General features: G+C 42.9%; 1 protein-coding gene across 4 annotated transcripts in view; it reads right to left on the bottom strand.

Moving 5' to 3' along the window:
• The window catches only part of MTMR7 (myotubularin related protein 7), a 155,384-nt gene that overhangs the window by 42,221 nt on the left and 95,697 nt on the right, over positions 1–17,466 (bottom strand). For all 4 annotated transcript variants that reach the window (XM_081521626.1, XM_081521625.1, XM_081521623.1 and 1 more), the window contains 2 exons: positions 17,133–17,295; positions 8,665–8,822 (listed from right to left, as the gene is read on the bottom strand). In XM_081521626.1, coding sequence (XP_081377752.1) covers positions 8,665–8,751 — 87 coding nt within the window. In that variant the 5' untranslated portion in view covers positions 8,752–8,822; positions 17,133–17,295. The remainder of the gene's footprint in view (positions 1–8,664; positions 8,823–17,132; positions 17,296–17,466) is intronic.

Below are 17,466 nucleotides of genomic sequence, written 5' to 3' on the forward strand. Positions count from 1 at the left end.
GACAGAGGAGTCTGACCAGCTATAGTCCGTGGGGTCGTAAAAGAGTTAGATGTGATTTACTGACTAAAATAACAACAATCCCTCTTTTTGCAACAGGAGGATCATTTGAATGGCAGTTCCTGAACTTTATTTCCTAGAAGTCAAGCATAATCTTGGGCATTTGAAGGCGAGTCCTCAGGCAGGTGCAGCAGCAGGCGAAATGCTGTGTGCATGTCCTCTGTCCATTTCGCCTGCCCTGACCACTCTGAAGCTCGAGAGAGAAGGGCATGAAAATGCACCACAAAGCTCACGTCAACTGTTCTGTGCTCAGGTCCTCCCTCGCCTGTCTCCCTCCTCATCTTTGTTACCAGACTGGGCACCACATTGAGCAGGAGATGGAAAGGCCGCTGAAGTGACACTCTCAGGCCCAAAGCATTTCCCCGAAGGCATTTTAGGAAAGATTACCAAAGACATCAACGTGGGCTCTGGCCCTGAGACTCGGGAGGAAAATCCCAAGAACAGATGGTCCAACCTACTTGGAACCCGAGCTTTTGCTGGAATTACTCCCCCGGACGCTGCCCTGGCCTCCCCTGCAAATCCGATGTCTGGACTGCTCTCGAGTCAGCATCCAGGACATGACTACACTAAATTCAAGAGACGTGTGGTCACTGCATCAGACTTACTATGTATTCTTAAAATAACAGTTTTAAAAAGGAAATTAGTAGGTTTTCAGAAGTTGGGAATTACCCACTTTCTTTAACAGGGCTGGTGGTGGTTCAGTCGCTAAGTCTTGTTCAACTCTTGCAATGCCATGGACTCTAGCCTGCCAGGCTCCTCTGTCCATTGGATTTCCCAGGCAAGAATACTGGAGTGGGTTGCCATTTCCTCCTCCAGGGAAATCAACCCTGAATATTCATTGGAAGGACTGATGCTGAAGCTCCAATACTTTGGCCACATGATGCAAAGAACCGACTCACTGGAAAAGACTCTGAAACTGGGAAAGACTGAAGGCAGGAGGAGAAGGGGACAAGAGAGGATGAGCGCTTACATAGCATCACCGACTCGATGGACATGAGTTTGACCAACTCTGAGAGATGGTGAAGGACAGGGAAGCCTGGAGTGCTGCAGTCCATGGGGTCACAAAGAGTCGGACGTGACTTCACAACTGAACAACAACCACTAACACCAAGGTGGACAAAAGTAAATTCATCCCGGCTCTCATGAAAGCAGACAGCACTTTCCAGTAGAAATTAAACATCAATCCTAGAAAGCGCTGATGACCATCGCTTTTGCAACAAGCTCACACAGCTGAAGTTAAAATTATGACAATGAATAATACAAAGCACAGCGCAATTTATGCTTCCAGATTCTGAGACTACTCAAGGTGCCCCCTGAAAGCTTGTCTGGCCTGGAAAATCACGTAAGAAAATTCAGAGAGAAAATGAGAAGTTCAGAAAAGTGGGAAATGCTTCTCTTCTGAACTTTCTTTATACTTACTCTGCCTTAGACAACTGAAGTGGATTAAGTTAAAAACATTCCTTCATAATATTTTTATTTTAATAAGGGAGTGATTTGCTTTGTCTTCCACTAAATAAACCCTCCTGCGCTGCCTACATGTCTTACTTGGCCTGGTCAAGAAGACTCTTTTGGGGGTAATGCATTCACTCATTCAACAAGTTTTTTTAAATTGAAATATATTTGATATATAACACTGTATAATTCAAGGTGTGCGTGTGCATGCTTAGTCACTCAGTTGTGTCTGACTCTTTTTGACCCCCCACTATAGCCTGCCAGGCTCCTGTGTCCATGGGATTCTCCAGGCAAGAATACTGGAGTGGGTTGCCATTTCTGTCTCCAGGGGATCTTCTCGACCCAAGGATTGAACCTGGGTCTCCCACATTGCAGGCAGACGCTTTACCCTCTGAGCCACCAGGGAATTCCTATACTGACTGAGCCAGCAGAGAAACACAACTTAAGGTGTTCAGTTCAGTTCAGCCCCTCAGTCATGCCCTACTCTTTGTGATCCATGGACTGCAGCACACCAGGCCTCCCTGTCCATCACCAACTCCCAGAGCTTACGCAAACTACTCAAACTCATGTCCATCCAGTCAGTGATGCCATCCAACCATCTCATCCTCTGTCATCTCTTTCTCCTCCTGCCTTCAGTCTTTCCAGCATCAGGGTCTTTTCCAATGAGTCAGTTCTTCCCATTAGGTGGCCAAAAGTGTTGGAGTTTCAGCTTCAGCATCAGTACTTCCAATGAATATCAGGACTGATTTCCTTTAGGATGGACTGGTTGGATCTCCTTGCAGTCCAAGGGACTCTAAGAGTCTTCTCCAACACCACAGTTCAAAAGCATCAATTTTTTGGTGCTCAGCTTTCTTTATGGTCCAACTCTCACACTCATACATGACTACTGGAAAAATCTTTGTCAGCAAAGTAACGTCTCTGCTTTTAATATGCTGTCTAGGTTGGTCATAGCTTTTCCTCCAAGGAGCAAGTGCTTTTAATTTCATGGCTGCAGTCACCTCACCATCTGCAGTGGTTTTGAAGCCCAAGAAACTAAAGTCTGTCACTGTTTCAATTGTTTCCCCATCTATTTGCCATGAAGTGATGGGACTAGATGCCACAATCTTCGTTTTATGAATGTTGAGTTTTAAGCCAGCTTTTTCACTCTCCTCTTTCACTTTCATTAAGAGGCTCTTTAGTTCTTCTTCACTTTCTGCCATAGGGTGGTGTCATCTGCATATCTGAAGTTATTGATATTTCCCCCGGCAATCTGGATTCCATCTTGTGCTTCATCCAACCTGGCATTTCACAAGATGTACTCTGCATGTAAGTTAAATAAGCAGGGTGACAATATACAGCCTTGATGTACTCCTTTCCCAATTTGGAACCAGTTCATTGTTCCATGTCCGGATCTATCTGTTGTTTCTTGACTTGCAAACAGATTTCTCAGGAGGCAAATAAGGTTTTCTGGTATTCCCATCTCTTTCAGAATTTTCCACAGTTTGTTGTGATCCAAAGAGTCAAAAGCTTTAGCATAGTTAATGAGGAAGAAGTAGATGTTTTTCTGGAATTCTCTTCCTTTTTCTATGATCCAACAGATGTTGGCAATTTCATCTCTGTCTTTTCTAAATCCAGCTTGAACATCTGGAAGTTCACGGTTCACATTTTGATGAAGCCTGGCTTGGAGAATTTTGAGCATTACTCTGCTAGTGTTTGGGATGAGTACAATTGTGTGGTAGTTTGAGCATTCTTTAGCATTGCCTTTCTTTGGGGTTGGAATGAAAACTGACCTTTTCCAGTCCTGTGGCCACTGCTGAGTTTTCCAGATTTGCTGACATACTGAATGCAGCACTTTCACAGCATCACCTTTTAGGATTTGAAATAGCTCAGCTGGAATTCCATCACCTCCACTAGCTTTGTTCATAGTGATGCTTCCTAAGGGCCACTTGACTTCACATTCCAGGATGTCTGGCTCTAGGTGAGTGATGACACCACTGTGGTTATCTGGGTCGTGAAGATCTTTTTTGTACAGTTCTTCTGTGTATTCTTGCCACCACCTCTTCTTAATATCTTCTGCTTCTGTTAGGTCCATATCGTATGTTTCCTTTATTGTGCCCATCTCTTCATGAAATATTCCTCTGGCATCTCTGATTTTCTTGAAGAGATCTCTAGTCTTTCCCCATTCTGTTATTTTCCTCTATTTCTTTGCATTTATCACTTAGCAAGGCTTTCTCATCTCTCCTTGCTAGTCTTTGGAACTCTGCATTCAGATGGGTATATCTTTCCTTTTCTCCTTTACCTTTCGCTTCTCTTCTTTTCTCAGCTATTTGTAAAGTCTCCTCAGACAAGCATTTTGCCTTTTTGCACTTCTTTTTCTGGGAGATGGTTTTGATCACTGCCTCTTGCACAGTGAACCTCCGTTCATAGTTCTTCAGACACTCTATCAGATCTAATCCCTTGAATCTATTTGTCACTTCCACTGTATAATTGTAAGGGATTTGATTTAGGTCATACCTGAATGGTCTAGTGGTTTTCCCTACTCTCTTCAATTTAAGTCTGAATTTGGCAATAAGGAGTTCATTATCTGAGCCACAGTCTGCTCCTGGTCTTGTTTTTTCTGACTGTATAGAGCTTCTCTATCTTCGGCTGCAAAGAATATAATCAATCTGATTTCGGTGTTGACTGTCTGGTGATGTCCACGTGTAGAGTCTTCTCATGTGTTGTTGGAAGAGGGTGTTTGCTATGACCAGTGGGTTCTCTTGGCAAAACTCTGTTAGCCTTTGTCCTGCTTCATTCTGTACTCCAAGGACAAACATGTCTATTACTCCAAGTGTTTCTTGACTTCCTACTTTTGCATTCCAGTCCCCTATGATGAAAAGGACATCTTTTTTGGGTGTTAGTTCTAGAAGGTCGTGTAGGTCATCATAGAACTGTTCAACTTCAGCTTCTTCAGCATTACTGGTCAGGGCATAGACTTGGATTACTGTGATATTGAATAGTTTGCCTTGGAAATGAACAGAGATCATTCTGTCGTTTTTGAGACTGCACCCAAGTACTGTATTTCAGACTTTTTTGTTGACTATAAGGGCTACTCCATTTCGTCTAAGGGATTCTTGCCCACAGTAGAAGATATAATGGTCATCTGAATTAAACTTGCCCATTCCATTCCATTTCAGTTCACTGATTCTTAAAATGTGGGTGTTCACTCTTGCCATCTCCTGTGTAGAACATATTAATTTGATATATTTGTATGCTGTAATACAATTGCCGTCATAGTGACAATTAGCACCTCTATCATGTTACATAATCATCCTTTCTTTTCAGTGACAGGAATCATTAAATTCTAGTCTCTTAAAAGTGTGATTATAACAGAATATTGATGTCTATCAACAAATTTTTACTGAACATGATGTACTATGTACCAGGCATTTGGTTAGGTGCTAGGGCAGTAATGAATAAAAGAGTTACTGGCCCCAAAGACGTCACATTCCCCGAAAAACTGATCCTTGTTGCCCTGGTTACCACCTCCCAGTAAATACATTTACCACTGCAGGGTAGTATCCATCTGAGGGGCCAGCCATGGCATTATAATCAGACCTCTGTATTTCCTGAGGGTCTGTCACACAGCTGAGCACTTTGGGACGAGAGTTAGCTGTCAGGAACTATGCTATATCTACACAGACAGCTGTCTTCTTAAGCATTTAGGACCTAAAATTTACTTCAAGGAATTAAGGATGTAATAGGGAGAAATTTACGGTATAAAGTAGGAACAGCATGAAATGATTTATATATAAATAAAATAATACATAATACATAAACCATAGCTGTAGAGAACTGACATAAACAAGATTTTTAAAAATTACTGGTTTGGATTATACTTTCAATTTTATTCGAAGAGAAACAGATTAAAATTTTAACCCGGGAATGAATGCCCATTATTTTCTTTAAAGAAAGACCATTTTAAGAATTAGGTACAGGGACTTCCCTGGTAGGCCAATGGTTAAGACTTCGCCTTCCAGTGCAGGGAGGGAGTAGGGATTCAATCCCTGGTGAGAGTGCTAAGATCCCACGTGCCTTCTGGCCAAAAAAACAAAACGTAAAACAGAAGTGATACTATAACAAATTCAATAAAGACTTTAATGATGGTCCACGTTAAAAAAAAAAAAAATCTTAAAAAAAGAGTTAGGTATAAAAGGAAATCTTAGCTCAGAGAGACTACCCGAAGCAAATGTCTTATAAAAAGGGATAAGAGCAATGCTGACAGAGATGATGCTATTGATAATTAGCTTGGAGAGAACAGGGCAGCACTGGTTCTGGAACCCCAGTTTCAGTACTCCACGTCTGGAGCTGCTTCCAGCACAAGCAGCTTCTTCTCCATCAGGTGACACCACTCGCCCCACTTACATCAAGGAATTGGTGAAAAGAAAGAAGTAACTCTTATAAAAGAAGGAAGGAAAAAGCAGATGTTTTTCTCACCCACGAGGTGAAAAGCAAAAGTAATGGACGATGACATAACCTTCCCAATGGACTATTAGTCAGAAATAGTTTGACAGAATTAACTGTTATTATATTTTCTAAGCTGGTAACAAGGGTTCATCATCTTTCTGTCATTTCAACAACATTGGGAAAAATCAGAAAATCCCCTAGAGTTTCACCTTTTCTGTTTCAGCACAATTTGCTGATGGTTAGTTTGCATTTGCTATCTATTACTTTTGGAAAAAAGATGCTGAGTAACTCATGTTTTGCAGTCTCTACACGGTGGGACTTGAGTGACTAAATGTGAGTCATGTTTGTGGTGCTAAGTCTAGAAGGAAACCTCATCAGACATAGGAATAACCTGTGTTTCCAAGGAAATACTACTCAACAGATGCAGCTTAGCCTCATTTTCACCCTCACCCAAGGGTGTGTCATGTTTTTTAAAAAATTTTTTAAATTATCCAATTTTCTGTACTCAACTTGGATTTTCCTTCATTTCTTTCTGTCTCTCTCTTTTTTTTTTTTTTACCAATTATTTATTTATTTATTTTTAGCTGAGCTGGGTCTTCGTTGCTGCTCACGGGTTTCTCTAGTTGCAGTGAGCAGAAGCTCCTCTCAGGTGCAGAGCACAGACTCTAGGGCGAGCTCCGGCAGTTGCGGCTCGTGGGCTCAGTAATTGCGGCGCATGGGCTTAGATGCTCCAAGGCACGTGGAATCCTCCCATGCCTTCCAGGGATACAACCTCTATGCCCTGCATTAGCAGGCGGATTCTTAACCACTGGACCACCAGGGAAGTCCTTTCCTTCATTGCAAGGCTAAAAATCCACTGCAAAGGTCGGCTTTAGCGTCGGAACCAATCATTACTTTAGCCGGATACTTTATAATGATTAAGGCAGAAAGGACGCAAATGTCTACTCACGGTGTAAGATTATGACTGCTGGATTTAAGTGCGATTAGGAAGAAAAGTCAGTAGCCTGAAAGTGGCCATTCTATTCCAAATAATCCATAAATTCAAGATACTCAGAAGAGGGCTTCCCTGGTGGCTCAGTGGTCAAGAATCTACCTGCCAGTGCAGGAAACAAGCGTTCGGTCCTTGATCTGGGACGATCCCACATGCTGCACAGCAACTAAGCCCATGCGCCACATCTATGGAGCCTGTGCTCTAGAGCCTGGGAGCCACAACTCCTGAAACCCTCCTGCTCTAGAGACTGTGCCCCCCACAACAAGAGAAGCCACCGGAATAAGAAGCCCACGCACCACCAAGACAGAAAAGCCTGTGCAGCCGCAAAGATGCAGAACAGCTGAAAATAAACAAATTAATAAAGATATTCAGAAGAAAGATGTGGGAGGACCCGACCTTCCACATGTTTATTGACAGCAACATACTCACAATATGTTATGTGAGGAAAAGCAAAACACAAGGCATAGGTAGTATAATTTCATTTTTGTTGTATATATTTGAACCGTTCCTTTGCCTCCACCTTCTCTAACTGTAGACAATGAAATACATTGCTCATGTAAGAAAAAAGTTATTAAACTACGCAGATGAGAAAAAAGTGAAGAAAAATGTAAAACCTACTAGAAGAAGATGGGCTTCTCAGGTGGCCCAGTGGTAAAGAACCTGCCTGCCCATGCAAGAGACTCAGGTACAATCCCTGGGTTGGGAAGATCTCCTGGAGGAGGAAATGGCAACTCACTCCAGTCTTCTTGCCTGAAAAATCCCATGGACAGAGGAGGCTGGTGGGCTACCGTCCATGGGATTTTACCGTCCAGGCAAAGAGTCGGACATGAATGAGCACACATACAGACAGAAGAACATCAGGGCGATGAGATATGGGCTGTTTTTTTTTTCCTTTTTCTCTCTCTTTTGCAAATTCTCTACAATGTTCTGACTGTACTTTCATTACTGGAAACACTTTAAAAATTAATAGGGAGACCAGCCCCACTGTGCAAGCCCACCCTTGGGGTGAATATGAATCAGCTCTGCCCCGCCCCCATCCCTCCACTCCCCATTCCCTCTGGAAGTGCAGACATGTTTCTCCACGGTTCTCCAGGGAAGCCTCTTGGTGACCTTGTGTACCAATCAAGAGTTCAGGGAGCCCAGAAGGAGCTGGTGCCAAACTGCCATCAGAGCCTCCGCGACTCCCTACTCATCACTCACTGAGCTATAAAAAGACCGGGCAGGAGAAGGGAGGCGCTGCTCGGAGGGCGCTGCTGGGCCTCTCTGGGGTTCCACTCCTTCAGCCATCAGAGGGGATGGTCTCTAAGATGGCTTCTTCAAACCTTCTGATTTCAGACGCAGGTAGAGAATACAGCTGGAAATACCCAAGGGAGACTTGGAAATCCACACATCTGTACCCACAAAGAGCCGTCGGAACGAAAGGAGAGCGAACAGAAGTCATGCTCAGCTCGGTGACATCAGGGCTTCATCTGGATTAAGTATCTGCATTTCACCAAATGGGCTTCCCCCATGGCTCAGTGGGTAAAGAACCCACCTGCAATGCAGGAGACACAGGAGACGCGGGTTCGATCCCTGGGTTCGGAAGATCCCCTGGAGAAGGAAATGGCAACCCACTCCAGTCTTCTTGCCTGAAAAACCCCATGGGCAGAGGAGCCTGGCGGGCTACAGTCCAAAGGGTCATAAAGACTCAGATGTGACTGAGCAACTAAGCACTCATTTCACCAAACGCCTCCACTCACCCTATAATCTCTATTCACGTCGCTGAGCTGCCAGTAATTATTAGGGAGGCCCATTCGCTTGTATTCTTTGCTGAGATCGATCAGCATCCAGCCTTGTTCCCTTTCTTCTCTATCCAGCTTGGGGTTGAATGAAAAGCAGTATAACTCCTCGTATTTCACTGCAAAAAATAAGGGAGAAAAAACCCAAATCAAGCCAAGTCAAAGCCACAACCAAATCCCCCCAAATACATTCTGTCGGGGCTGGAGAGGCCAGTCCAGATGCTCACCCTTGGGACCCTCCTAGAGGCACCCCATCTCTACGATGGGACCACCCACCTCCTTCCAACAACGACCTCAGGACAACCGAACGAAACTTTAAAAGAACTTCTTTCCTTTCAGGGGAGAAGGCATTGGCACCCCACTCCAGTACTCTTGCCTGGAAAATCCCATTGACGGAGAAGCCTGGTAGGCTGTAGTCCATGGGGTCCTTTCAGGAGTGTGATCTTCCCCATCTTGTGGGGTTTTTTTTAGTTTCTTTTGAAAACTAATATATTTTCAGACCACATAAAATATGGAGCTTAAAAATGAATTAAGAACATATGTGTACTTACAATATCTAAGACATGGAAGTAACCTAAGTGTCCAGCAACAGATGAATGGATACAGAAGATGTTTTATATATATATATATATATATATATATATATATACACACATACATACATACACCCACACACACACATATATATAAAGAAGAATATTATTCAGCCATAAAAAATGAAATACTGCCATTTGCAGCAACATAGATGGACCTAGAGGTTATCACACTAAGTCAAGCAAAGAGAGACAAACATTATATGACATCACTTTTACATGGATTCTAAAAAATTAACATACTTACAAAACAGAAACACACTCACAGACATAGAAAACAAACCTATGGTTACCAAAGGGGAAGGGGTGGGGGAATTAGGAGCATGGGGTTAACAGATACACACCAGTATATATAAAATAAACAAGGAGTTACTGTACAGCACAGGGAACTATATTCAATATCTTATAATAACCTACAAAGGACAAGAATCTGAAAAAGAACATATAGGTATAACTGAATCACTTTGCCACACATCTGAAACTAACACAATATCGTAATTCAAATATAGTGCAATGTTTTTTGTTTTTTTTTAAAGAACATACATATCCTTTGACAACCAGAACTCAATCTGTTTATGTATGTTGAACTCAAGTTTGGGATGGCTTCTCAGAGTTACACAGAGGCCAGGCCACTGCCATGTTCTAAAGCTCAAATAGTGTTAAAAAAAAGAAATGATAAAACAGTTGAAAAAAATTGGAATATATTTAAATATTTGCGCTGAAAACACTTGAACTTTCAACAACTACATAAATGTCAGAATTGTACTGTTCTCACCGTATTTCTAGGATTCATTAACAGAGATCCATTCATAGTGCCTGGCACCCTGTCCATGAGTGTAAGTTGAAGGATGTGTGATGACAGACTTCTTTCAGGTCTGCCAGACCATCTCTGACTTTGGGCATCACCTTTTATGCTTGTGAGGCCAGGCCTGACAGCCGTCCCCAGAAAGATCAAGGACTTTGGTTCTCTTGCTCTGGCCTTGCCACACTGAGGGAGGCAACTATACCAGCGCTGAACAACAGAAACACAGTGTAAGCCACGTATGTCATGTAAGATGTCCTTGTAGTCACATGAAAATCATAAAAAGAAAGTGAAATTAATCTTTACAATATATTTTATTTAGCCCAGGATATCCAAAGTATCATTCAACATATATGCAATACAGTACCTACTAAATTTTACACATTGTGTTGTACTGTCTTTGAAATTCTGTGTGTGTTTCACACCGAACAGCACATCCTAGTTCAGACCAACCACATTTCAAGCCCTTGATAGCCCCATGTGGCTAGCGGTTACCTTCTAGACAGTGCAAATCGAAGCACTTCTGGTGATAATAGACCGTGGCTGATAGTGAACCCTGGTTTCATTCCAGATTCTCTTCTGATTAAACGTACAGAAGCATCTAGTAGGCATCATCATAGGTCTCCTTGCAGAGATGACAAATCTGAGGCACAGAGAGGTCTGGCAGTGTCCCCAGGGTCACACAGCGAGCAGGCTGGAGTCCGCTATACAGCGCATGCTCTCACCACCACACCTGCTGCCCCTCCGAGGTAGCCCCTTCTCCTTTCCCCCCAAGTGGGCCACTTTCGTATAGTTTCTTTCCAACCATCCCCCTAAACTTCCTTTTCGTTTCTCCAATAGAACTGTTTCTCCTTACAGTGTTCTTAGGTCATTTTTATTCCTTCATCTGTCAATGGAATTCAGCGTGAACAACTGAATGCTCCTAAACATGCATCTGTAAGTCCAACAGTGCAAACTAGCACCAGCAAAAGGCCGCAGTAACACACAGGCGGCCTAAGGTCAAGACTGTTTCCAGCTTCTTTTGATTACTATTGAAATGACTCACCTACAGGTATGACCACCTGACTGACTCATTGGAAAAGACCCCGATGCTGGGAAAGATTGAAGGCAGGAGGGGAAGGGGGCGACAGAGGATGAGATGGTTGGATGCCATCACCGACTCGATGGACATGAGTTTGAGCAAGCTCCGGGAGATGGTGAAGGACAAGGAAGCCTGGTGTGCTGCAGTTCATGGGGTTGCAAAGAATCAGACATGACAGAGTGACTCAACAACAACAACACAAGTATGATAAGATAGGGTCATACTTTAAGTACTAGACTTTAGCATTAGGCAGGTGTTCTTTCTTGCAAAAAAAGAAGCAAGAAGACTAGGGTTTATCAGTGAGATAAGCTATATTCTATTTTAGTGTCTCTTGATGTCATATTTCAAATTTGAAAATTGAGTATACAGTTCCAACAAAGAAGATGCACATGTACACATACATGCACACATGTGCACACACACACGCACAATGTAGACACTTCCAGTAAAAAACAGTTTCTTGCCATCTTAGCAAATTGAGCAGACAGCATATAAAATTGACATCCAGTTCTGGGAATGGTTAGCCTGACACCGACATATGTTTTCCATCTCTAAGTACCATTTTCATGACTCAGGCTTCTGATATCATAATGTTAACCACAAATGCAATTTGTTTAAGAAGCCAAAAGACTCTCTTGAGAAAGCCTCCGTTCTTTCAGTGAAAGGAGTGCTAAGGAAGACGGGGAAATGACAGAAGTTAAGTTCCCTTGGTTAAATGTCTACACATTGGTTTAAAGGTAGAAGAAGAAAACCACTCTATGACTACTGATTTTCTGTGTTTGGGATCATACTTGCTGTCATTAGGAAGAGACAAGGAAACCACACATAAATTCATGCAAGAATAATTTGTAATCAACATTAAGATCACTCTTGAATTGGGAGCCATCAGAATGGGTTGCCATTAAAATAACAAAATTTTCTCTTTCAATTATTTTTAAGGAAAAGGGTGATCGACTATACCTTTGGCCCAATTTATGTAAAATTCTTCATAAGGGGAGAGAAACCCCCATTTTTGTCAGTCAAAGCTCAGGTTAGTTAATGTGGGCAAGCTTCTTACCCACAGGCCACCCAGGAGAAGCCCTCAACTACAAACTGCCTACTCTGAGAACATAAAAAGTACCATTAACACTGATTCAAGATTTACTGAACATTTCCAAAGCACAATGTTTTATTCTCCTCACCTCCATCTCCTGCAAAATACATAGCAGGATGTTTAATAATCAAGATGCAAGAGTCGTGGGTTCAATCCCTAGATCAGGAAGATCCCCTAGAGTAGGAAATGGCAACCAGCTCCAGTATTCTTGCCTGGAGAATTCCACAGACAGAGGAGCCTGGCGGGCTAAGGTCCATGTGGCCGTAGAGAGTCAGACATGACTGAGCAACTAAGCACAAGGTCAGTTAAGTAAGGCAAGATGAGGAAGGAAAGGGAAAATTCACCAGGAGTCATCAGAAGGACAGGTATGTGGGGTTTTACTTTATTAAAAATGTTTATGCTGTGTGGAGTACAGCCAAGTAACAATGTTGTAATAGTTTCAAGTGGACAGCAAAGGGACTCAGCCATACATATACATGTACCCATTCAAGGCTATGTTTTTTCCAGTGGTCACGTATGGATGTGAGAGTTGGACTATAAAGAAAGCTGAGTGCTGAAGAATTGATGCTTTTGAACTGTGGTGTTGGAGAAGACTCTTGAGAGTCCCTTGGACTACAAGGAGATCCAACCAGTCCATCCTAAAGGAGATCAGTCCTGGGTGTTGATTGGAAGGACTGATGTTGAAGCTGAAACTCCAATACTTTGGCCACCTGACGCTAAGAGCTGACTCACTGGAAAAGACCCTGATGCTGGGAAAGATTGAGGGCAGGAGGAGAAGGGGACGACAGAGGATGAGATGGTTGGATGGCATCACCGACTCAATGGACATGGGTTTGGGTAGACTCCAGGAGTTGGTGATGGACAGGGAGGCCTGGCATGCTGCAGTCCATGGGGTCGCAAAGAGTTGGACACGACTGAGTGATTGAACTGAACTGATTTTCTGCTATGGGCCTCCCCCGTGGCTCAGAGGTAAACCCATCTGCAATGCAGGAGACATGGGTTCAATCCCTGGGTTGGGAAGATTCCCTGGAGGAGGGCATGGCAAACCACTCCAGCACTCTTGCCTGGAGAATCCCCATGAACAGAGGATCCTGGTGGGCTACAGTCCATGGGGTCGCAATGAGATGGACACGACTGAAGCGATTTAGCATGAACACATTCTCTGATATGTAGGGTTTTAGAACCCAAAGTAATGAAAGTTAAATTGCTCTCCATGCTCTACTTAATTCAGGCAACTTAAATGTAATTACAAAACCATTTAAAGAGGAGTGAGAAGATAACAGTTATTATTGGGTTTTGCACATTTAAAATAAAAATAACGAGAACTTTCTTGTCTGTTTTCAACAGACAAGTACTCAAATTAAACATCAGGAAGCTGACACTTAGTAGAAAAGGGCTACTGGACCCAGAGATTAATATCATCAATAAAAAGGAAATTGTTACAGTAAAAGCTGCTTACGTGGCACTGACTCTGATAAGAACTGCAAAAAGTCAAAGTAAGCTAATGAGACTATGTCAATCCTGAGATGTTAAAAACCACAGAAAACATGCAGTAGAATTAGGGACTCAGATGAGCAGGAAAAAAAAATGCTATTATAAAATGGGAAAACAGACCCCAAAAAATGGTTTAAATATTAAAAAGGGCCCACAAATACTACAAGAGAGAAAGATGATAGATACAAAAATAAACAGCAGGAAGCTAATGAGAGGGAGGAGAAAAGAAAGGATGTGGGAGAAATGAAGCCCTCTGAGAAACAGGGGTCTCTAATCAGAAAAATGTATAACCTTATTAGTACATCAGATCTACAGAGTCAATTCATTTCCTTACTTGGGTTACAGCCCAATTTTAACTTATTCCTTTAAGAAGAATTAAAGAGTTCTCTCGATTTGGCTACAGTATATTTTGCTGGGATCTTTTATAGTCCATGACCAAATCCTTACCAACCTAAATTCACATAAAAGACAAACCAATAAAATCGACAAATTTTTTAGTCATTTGATTTACTCTTATCTAAGAAATTGCAATTCAGTGAAGAGAGACTCTCAAGGGCTTTGAAACTCTCTCTTCATAGGCCTTGACTTAAACGGACTCCCAAATGTTTCTTCTTTTGTTTAAAAAAGAAAAAGTCTCCTCTATAGGACCTTGGAGTTAGCTGTATCCATAAGAAGAGCTGAAAATGCAAGATTTGTATTGATGACTAACCACAATAACCCCAGAGTCCAATACTGTGCTGCTGGAACTCAAAGTCATTTCCCCACCAAACACACACATTCACACACTCACACACATCCATCCCCCCCTACACACACCCAGAGCCCTCTTCTGACATACCTCAAGGAGAGGGAAGGTGTAATTTGTGAAAGGTCCTGGGATGTCCTGAGAAGCCACCCCACCTCCAGGGGAAACCTTTCCACCTTTCCCCACCTCCACCCAGATTCAAAACCCTACTTCCAAGGTTGGGCTATAATATGTCCTAATTTTAGCCTTGCCTTTAGCATCAAACTGTGAAGCTGCCTGGGTTCTAGTTCCTCTTTCCACACTCATTAAAGTACCATGTTTTACATAAACTGGCAATTCTGATTCCAATGTTTCACAATGCTGGTGGCTTTTTAAAAAAAATCTTCCAAGCTAATGGCTTTATTTCAATTAATTACTATAGTCTCCTTCTTTGGTCTCTGGCTAACACCGAACTCCCAAAACTACATCTTTAAGAAAAAGTGTATATTTTTAAAAGCAGGGGAAACACAGCGGGTTTCCTCCCTGGGGACCCTCACAATGTAAATCTGGAAGCTCCCTGTTATCTGGGGCCAGGGCTCTCATCACCACCATGATGGATTCTTCCAGCCACTCAGGCCTTTCCCAGTCCTCTGGGCTATTCCTAAATCCTGTTAATCCGGCCAGAGCACATGTATTATCCAGGACATCCATTAATCAGTGACACAGAAACTGCTGGCGCACAATCCCTCGCATTCCCTGCCACACACAGCCTAATGTACATCTTCCCAGAACTTCTGTTCCAATTATAGTGCGCCCTCCAAAAAGTTCAACTGCTTTTCTGGCTAACTCTGCAGTTCTTTTCAACACACAGAGATAAAAAAGCCTCAGTGGGCTGACTTGAAAGCGAAGCGAAGTCAAGTCAAAGTGATCAGATTCTGAGAGCTCCCTGGCAACCCTTCCATCTCATAACTTCAGCTCCTGGCTCTCAACAGATGATGTGGTCCATTCGTATCATAAGAATCTGAGGACCCAACCAAATGCTTTGAAGAGTTTACAATCAAACTTTTTGCCCTGAACCAAAAAGCATTTAGTAAAGTATTCAGTAAAGTAACTGAATATTCACTGAAAGGACTGATGTTGAAGCTCCAATACTTGGACCACTTGATGCAAAGAACCGATTCATTGGAAAAGGCCCTGATGCTGGGAAAGACTGAGGGCAGGAGGAGAAGAGGGCGACAGAGGGTAGGATGGCTGGATGGCATCACTGACTCAATGGACATGAATGTGAGCAAACTCCAGGAGATAGTGAAGGACAGGGAAGCGTGGTGAGCTGCAGTTTCAGTTCAGTCACTCAGTCATGTCCTAATCTTTGTGACCCCATGAACCACAGCATGCCAGGCCTCCCTGTCCATCACCAACTCCTGGAGTGTACCCAAACCCATGTCCATTGAGTGGGTGATGCCATCCAACCATCTCATCCTCTGTCGTCCCCTTCTCCTCCTGCCCTCAATCTTTCCCAGCATCAGGGTCTTCCAATGAGTCAGCTCTTTGCATCAGGTGGCCAAAGTATTGGAGTTCAAAGTATTGGAGCTGCAGTTTATAGGGTTGCAAAGAGTCAGACACAACTCTTAGTGACTTCTGGGTGAACACTACTGTGGATGTTACTGTTTATACAAATGATCTCTTTTCACTGTACACTTCCAAGACACTTAGCAAAAGAACTCCATAGTCCACACAAGCCACACACACAAGAAACACTTGTATAAAGTTTCTTACATTTATAGCATAGTAAGCTGCAAATGTCTTAGGTTTATAGTATAATAAGCTATAAGTCTGAAGACCCTAAGATGAGGGATACACTACCAGACAGTAACTGAAAGCGTACATTTTTCAAATCAGCCATTCTTCCTATAAAACCTAAGAAGGTTTTGTGTAGGAGAATGAACATATATATATACCTTGAACAGTCACTGATGCCAACCTTGGGAAATACATATTAGGATCAAAAAGCAATAGAAACCAAAACTTAAAAGCTCCCACATAGGTAAAACTGCACCAGACCACTTGATATGTTTTTGACACAAAACAATTTGTGGGTTTTGTTGGAGGCTTCAATCAAGGTAGCTCAATTACCACACTTTGGGATGATTTCATCCCAAAAGTAAAGCACAACTATAATCTCCCTCCAAGATAAATACTATGAATAATGAAACAGGCTCATACAGTAAGTAACTCAGACAGGGGCCCCAAAAGACAGAAACTAAATCAGTCAGATTTCTTGGCCTCATCTGAAGGCTTGTTGCTGCTTAGTCGCTCAGTCCTGTCCAACTCTTTTGCAACCCCATGGACTGTGGTCCACCAGGTTCCTCTCTCCATGGGATTTCCCAAGCAAGAATAGTAGAGTGGGTTGCCATTTCACTCTCCAGGAGATCTTCCTGACCCAGGGATCGAACTCACACCTCCTACAGTGGCAGGTAGATTCTTTACCATCTGAGCCACCAGGGAAGCCCCCATCTGAAAGCTGGGCTAACGTATAATCTCTAAAGCATTATAATTAAGAAGCATTATTCACATTTCTTCAACACGATCTGTGATTTTCTTAAGCGTGAGTCCACGCTGAATGCCAGGCTGCTCTGCCCTACCTGGCCTCGCGAGGCGGATGAGAGAGATGTACACGTCGTGGCAGTCCCTTTCCTGCGGGATGATGAGCTGTAAGAGTTGAAAGTTCTTGCAGCGAATCAGTAGAGGGCACCCGGTAGCTGTCGTTGCCTGTTTCTCAATGGTGGCGATCTGACTGTGGAGAATCTACCACCAAAAGTTAATATGGGTAAACTAAGCACAGATAACAGGTACACAGGACAGAAAGCAACAGGTCTTGTAACAGACCAAGGTGAGCATAGCTCTTAGCAGGTAGCCATTGCTGGGCCTCCTTATTCCTGCACCCTGTTACTAGGCAACAGGTCTGGCTCAGCCATT

The sequence above is a fragment of the Giraffa tippelskirchi genome, chromosome 8, assembly GCF_054371585.1.
Source record: "Giraffa tippelskirchi isolate mGirTip1 chromosome 8, T2T-mGirTip1v1.2.pri, whole genome shotgun sequence".
NCBI lineage: Eukaryota > Metazoa > Chordata > Mammalia > Artiodactyla > Giraffidae > Giraffa > Giraffa tippelskirchi.